Genomic DNA, 6,693 nt, shown 5'->3' on the forward strand with positions numbered 1-6,693 from the left:
AAATGAAACGAATAGTTTCTGCGGATGGGTGCAACAAACATCGCGCAAATTAATCCAAGTAAATAATAGATCGCGTAGCTTTGTTACAAATGTTCGTCACGCACCTATCAGGAATTATATAAGGGTCAAACTATGAACACGTCACGTGATCGAACTCACTTTCATTCTCCCGCTGAGAATCTGCCTGGTTCGTGGCTACGAGTTGAGAAACGAGATCAAACAGTTTACCGCTGTTGTAAATCTCGTGAATAGAATTTAGATCGAATTGTGCGGAAAAGTTACAGTCATCTTCACCATCCAGAGTCAATACTTCTATTGTATAGTCGGTACGACGTCCTTTAAAACTCCGAACATGCAAAACAGGTACAAACACTTTCAAACATGTGTATAGGAGACAGATTGTCAGTGGGTGGCAGTCGTGAGATTTTAATTATATCCGCTATTTGAGCAGGTACGAATGTCGCTGCTGTTTTTCGGGAGAGATTACATACGTGACGGATAGGTATCGCCATTTTTGTGGTGTATCGAACTGATAAAAATTGTTAATAAACCGAACCGAAACATTTAGAGTCTTGTTTGTATATGTATTGTTTATCTGAAGCAATAGTCGCTCGTTTGCTGTAAAATGCAGCGGAAGGTGCTGAAACTTTTGTTTCGAATCTCATCCCTAAAATCCATCCTATGCTTAGAACTGTGAATCACTCTCATTCGGCAAAGTATTTGTCTTTTCGCGACTGATTGCGATCAAAGATACAAGATCCAGCCGTTCCTACATTTGTTCCGGAATTTGTCGATTGATTGACAGTAATAAACCGTGTCCTAGCTTGATAGTGTTATGAAAAAGCCATCAAAACGTAATAATCGATCGTGACCCAGCGTCATAACTTCATAGTTCGTGTGCATTGAGGGCGTCTCCAAATGTCGGAGACTTTACTTCGCCGTAATCGTAAATAATGTCAATGACATCCGGCTGCGTATACATATACATTCACCTATAGAACGTAGCCTATATAAGGACGCCGCTAGGATAAGCCCACACTACATGTTCAGCGAAACTAATAGAAGATATAGACTCAGATCTAGATATCGGCCATGATGAACCTGCGCATTGCACTATTTTTAGCGTCCATTATTGGAATTACGGTATCTTTACCAGCGCCAGGTGAATATGACCATGAACATTTCATCTGACAATCTCATATATAAATAAACGAAAACATACCGTGATTATTCAGATACCTGTACCCAAGGTTTAACAGGAGCTGATTGCAGTGATACGTACTTGCAATGTGTTCACGGTGAGTATTTATCATGTTGGTCAACCATACCATCTAATAGCAATATCCTATGCTGGCCAACAGCACGAAACGCATATGCTGATCATGTCATTAATTTATGTTTACAGGAGAGTGGGTTGAGAGAAATTGTGCTGAGGGCACAAAATTCAACTCGGCAGCTGGTCGGTGTGACTGGCCACGCAATGTGTGCGGCGGGACTGAGGAAACCACAACCACAACTACAACCACGACCGCGAAGGCAACGACGGATCCATCAGGTTCATACTATCATTTGCTTTTACGTGTGAATTCTCATAACGTGTAGCAAAGCCTTCTGGAATGGACTAGTCTGAAGGCGCGGGTAAAAGGCACCCCCCACCTCCAATTTTAGGTTTTAAACTTTGCTACGTTGTATTTATAATTTACCTTAAATGCGTGTGAAGCCTATTCATTGTTTTTGTCAGTAACACGGGGTGATCCAGGATATCCTAGGACATTCAATTCAGATGGTTACTATAGGTGCACACATTACAGCATTGGACGAATATTTTTTCTCTGACTGAACGGCTGAAGAGTCAACTTATAGATATATATCTCAGGGGTGGAGTGGATTATGTCTCGTTAACAATTCCCATAATGATGCGCCAAAAAGTGATACGCGTATCCAGAATCACTCCTTCGGGATGTATTTCCATTGTTCACAAAGATGATGTATTTGACCCGTTTTCATCCATTGGAATGGAGTTCAATCAAAATTTTGTATCCGAAAATGCCTATGATCTAATTTGGCGGTAATTTGGTAATACGCCATTTTCCCACCCGTGTATTTAAAGTGATATATGTGAGATATTATATATTGCTAGAATAGTGTTTCATAATGAACATTGTTTTTACTACAAATTACAGTGCCCTGCACGCACGAGGAATCTTGGCCTAAAACACCCTGCAACAGCAAATACATCGTTTGCGTTCACGGTAAGATATTGGTTTGACATTTCGTAACAAATTATGGCGGAATTTGCCAACATTGAGTTATAATTCTCAACATAGATCAAGTCCATGCCATGCCAGAGTGCTGGTAATAAATTCCATCAGATCTTTCCGCCTCGTAGACTAGATGCCAGCAATTCAAGCTGTAAAGATTTTTGCTCTGTAGCATCATCTTTACGTTTCGCATGGCGCCATGATCAAAGATATTTTACTGACTGATGTCAATAAATATAGGCTATCCCGAGTGGATGTAGGCTACAGTACATTGCACATCAGTGATAGATGTACTTTGTCTGTAGCAGTGGTTCTCAACCTTTTGGACCTCGTGGACCGGTAGCACTTCAAAACAAATGTTTAGAACCGGTGAACTTTCAAAAATCCAAATTACCCCTTCCCGACAAATGTACGCAACTCTAATGTAGTATTGGAAACTTCATTCATTGCTACCTTTTGATAAGAGATATTTATAAGTGGTTCTGAGGAAGTTTTTGTAAGGCGAAGCTGGCGGAGTCCTGTAAAGTTCACTCATACGTGATGGTGATAGTACGGTATCCTTTAAAATAAATGCGACTTTAGCTGGTTTCCATATAGCCTCAATCATACTGCCAAGAGCCGGTTGCACTCTCGGTATTTATTGAAGTTTAGTTGCCAGTCTTCGAACTTTCATATCACTTGTTCAAAACGAATTGTAGGCTACAGTTTCGTACAAAGCTAGCACCATTGTGACGTACGCCCAAAATATACATGAGCTCTCTACTGTCACGCCATACAACAAATAGGCTTCAAACATCTACATAAAATTTGATGTTGAACTTCTGTTTTTGGAATGGCGATAAAAAGTTATAATATATTTGGGGACCAGCTGGAAACTTCCCACGGACCGGCGGTTGAGGACCACTGGTCTATAGTATACGCATTGTTAAATCCGATACGATGCTCAATATGCACACAAGATGGATGCCCTTCGAAGGAAATTTGGTGATTTATGCATCAGAAAAGAACAATGTATGGAAGTTGTCTGAATAGTTCATCAATGCAACTTCATGTATGGGTAAAATCGACTACCTGACTGATTCGATGCCTAGTAGAGTTGAGTATACGACTAAACTCGCCATGACGTCATGCACAGTAGGAGAAGATTGCAAAGTTGAAACATGAATTGTTCATAGTCCAGGTTGGGCAACCTGCGGCCGTAGAAGGACATTTGTGCGGACGCAATTAGTATGTGATGGCAGCCGTCGGCATGAAAATTGCATTTACGAATTGACCTCCGAGTTTTTGAGAGATTAATTAATCTTTGAGAGATCTAATTGATCTTGAAATTTTCTTCGCGCTTTGCGCGATTCAATGCGACTTCATTTTTCAATTTTGATATAGTAGCGCTCTTTGCAATCTGAGCCCAAGATGCGAACAGCGGAGGAAAATGATGCACCCCATATAAAAATACCGACTTGAAATCGTGTGCTCCTCACGAAAGAAATTTGTTCCTGGTACGTTTGGGAGATTCCAATATCTTTCCACTATACCGTCAATCCTGATGGTAGGTCAAGAAATAACAGAATACAACAAAGTGAATAATAACAATTGGATCACCCGAATATGCATCATCATTTATATAACTTGCTCTAATTCGTTGAAAACTCTCCCTCCATCAACTCAATCGATGAATCTGATCGCGTGAAGGGAGAAAGGATAAATATTGATAGTAATATGTGAAATTACTAATATAAATGACGAAAATCATTCGTAAAACCGAAAAAAATTTCGTGCTTCGCGCGACCACAACCACTCCCAGTATTATTATTCGTTGCATAACCACTAGCGATTTCGTTGCGTATAGTAAGACGATATGAAAAAGTAGATCAGTTCGGAGTTCATCAGAGTTCACCGGAAATGGACATGGACCGTTTTAACATGGGTATTTGGTGTCCAGTTATAGTTTATTGCGACTATGTCCTGTCATGCGGCCGGAGGCTACATAAGTAATCGAAATGCGACCGCGGATAGCAAAAAGGTTGGCCAAATGGCCATCCATGTTTCATACGATCGCAAGGAAAAAAATCCCAGTTACCTTTTTTTCTTATTTGCGAAATATGCCTATGGCACATAGACTACGGGATAATGGTTTGCTTTGATCACTATTAAAAACGTGTTTCCGTAAATGCGCGTAAATTTATGCTTATGCATTTATGCTATGCCACTCGCCGTTTCAAGGCTTCAATGGTGATGAAATATTCCCCGATAAAATAGTTCTGTCGTGAGAGGAGTATAATTTCGGTACTCAATACTAGGCTCGGATCGTGCCCATCAATTGTGGTGCCAAACCCTATATTTGTGAGGAAACGATTCAACCCAACAGTTTGAATCCAATTTTCGTTTCCCAGCACTGTCATACATGCATATACAAATATTAAGTTCCCGCATCTCCGTGGAGCAGCGAAATATTATTATACATCGATTGCTTTTATACAGGTAACGAGTACGAGATGACTTGCCCGGCTAATCTGAAATACGACGGAAAAGTATGTGATTATGACTATAACGTCGCTGCCTGTGACTCCAAATCTCCATCCCCGTCAAAACGTAAGTAACAGGAAAAATCTTCATCATTTTTTTCTATCGCGGTCAAGTCTGGACATAGCAATGGATTGAAAAAATGATCATTTTTGTTTGTGGTTCAACATCTCATTTCGAGGCTGCAATAGCTGAGTTACATCACGCCTGTTTTATAAGTTCATGCCATGCAATAAACATTCTTTTCATACGATTTATTATTAAAGTCGTATTCATTCCTTTTTGAACAAGTATAGTCAGTCACGAAAAATATTTCCTTTACAGCGGACACGGCATTGGTCTGTGAACACGAGACGTTGGTTTTAGAATGCGAGGATTCAGAAACAATCAAAGTCGAGAGCGCAAGTTACGGTAGAAGTGACGACGGCACAACGTACGTTCACATTTTTGCATAGGGCTTCGTATGGCTGGTGTTAATTTTCACATCCCATGGGGGCCTTGCAATCTAGATATACGATATCATTCAAAACATATAGCACCAGGTTATACGCTGTTGGCCTGCGCAAGCGCGATTATGGGAATACATTTCCGCGAAATAGAGATAGACGTACAGTCGTGCATTCAAGCGGTATGTCATTGCTATGTTAACAAATTTGAAAATTCATTTTTGAAGCAAGGTTCTTGAATTCTTCAAATCTGTCTTGCACTTGTTATGACTTGATTATAAGCGGTACTCGTAACGGGGACGGAATCACCTGTGTATTTGATTTTACCAGCCCGACAGTCGTACACTCATTCATTTATTGTATAGGTGCACCCATCCGCAGATGAAGGATTTTGAATGCCATGCCGACTCGAGTATGCAAGTCGTATCGGAGGCCTGCGACGGAAAGTCACGTTGCGAAGTCGAGGCCGAGAACGCCGAGTTTACTGATCCATGCGTTGGTACCTTCAAATATTTGGAGGTCGTATATCAATGCGCCTAAAAAGTTTTTTTTAAAAGGCACATTGTAACTTTCATTATGGTTAATTAATTACTGATGGACGATTGACGTGCTAGTATCAATACATTGCTTCTCGACAGGTTGCATTCGATTTTAGTGCGGCTGAGATGTAGGTTACGGATGTCACACGACTTGGAGAGATAGGGCTTCGGCAGACTGGTTCATAGGGGTACCCACAGAGTTATGAGGGCTTCGATCGAAATTGGTTGTATCAGGAGTTCTTACACTGGGGTACGCGTACCCTCAGAAATACACAAGTGAATTTTCCGGGGTTTCGAGAAAATTCATTTTTGGCACCGGGACAATTTCCTGCAACAGCGATTTTAACGTTCACGTGACAAGCACGAAGAAAGTTTAAGCTTACCAAATGCAGCGTTTATGAAGGCCAAAACCACCATATACTTTTATATTGTCGTGTTACGTACATTGAACATTAACTGTATACTGAATTTCTGTTTCTGTTCAGCCGCGGACACGAGAGTCATTACTGCCTATTGAAGATATCGGATTAGTTTCATCAGAACTTGACTTGTACAAACTACTGGATTTTCAAAAATTGCAAATAGAACTAGAACTAGACTATAGAACTACTCACATTTTATAACTCACAACTAGATCTAACGCTAGAACAATTCACTTTTCAAAACCCGCAACTAGAACTAGAGCTAGAAGTAGAACTAACGAAATAAAAGACTACTAACTATATCAGTGCTTCTTGACCGATGTTTCTGGGCACACAATGTAAGTAATGTATTAAATGTGCAGTTAGATGTGTCATGTGGTAGATTTTTGTTTTTGTAACCCACTGAAAATTAGGGGTTCGCCGATGGCTTGCAGATAGCATAGTGTACAGCTAGGCATTTTACGGCCCCCGGGCCAAATCCGGACCGCGAAAAGTTGCTTGGAAT

The 6,693-nt window shown here is 40.5% G+C and overlaps 1 protein-coding gene across 1 annotated transcript; it reads left to right on the top strand.

Moving 5' to 3' along the window:
- Window positions 1-1,002: 1,002 nt before the first annotated feature.
- Window positions 1,003-5,869, top strand: LOC145439160 (L-rhamnose-binding lectin CSL3-like). Its single transcript, XM_080316647.1, has 7 exons — window positions 1,003-1,162; window positions 1,236-1,298; window positions 1,406-1,555; window positions 2,184-2,252; window positions 4,740-4,850; window positions 5,106-5,214; window positions 5,593-5,869. Exons 1-7 carry the CDS (start codon window positions 1,093-1,095, stop codon window positions 5,765-5,767), a joined length of 747 nt encoding a protein of 248 aa, XP_080172773.1. The 5' UTR covers window positions 1,003-1,092; the 3' UTR covers window positions 5,768-5,869.
- The last annotated feature ends 824 nt before the right edge of the window (window positions 5,870-6,693 follow it).

This window comes from Botryllus schlosseri, chromosome 5 (genome assembly GCF_051294905.1).
Source record: "Botryllus schlosseri isolate E-star chromosome 5, Bs_hap1, whole genome shotgun sequence".
Classification (NCBI taxonomy): domain Eukaryota; kingdom Metazoa; phylum Chordata; class Ascidiacea; order Stolidobranchia; family Styelidae; genus Botryllus; species Botryllus schlosseri.

Excerpts from the sequence above, each read along its gene's own strand:
- LOC145439160 (XM_080316647.1), top strand. The coding sequence starts at position 1,093 with ATGATGAACCTGCGCATTGCACTATTTTTAGCGTCCATTATTGGAATT. Across the intron at positions 1,163-1,235 it reads GGTATCTTTACCAGCGCCAG|ATACCTGTACCCAAGGTTTA; the intron begins GTGAATATGACC and ends GTGATTATTCAG. Across the intron at positions 1,299-1,405 it reads GTACTTGCAATGTGTTCACG|GAGAGTGGGTTGAGAGAAAT; the intron begins GTGAGTATTTAT and ends TTATGTTTACAG.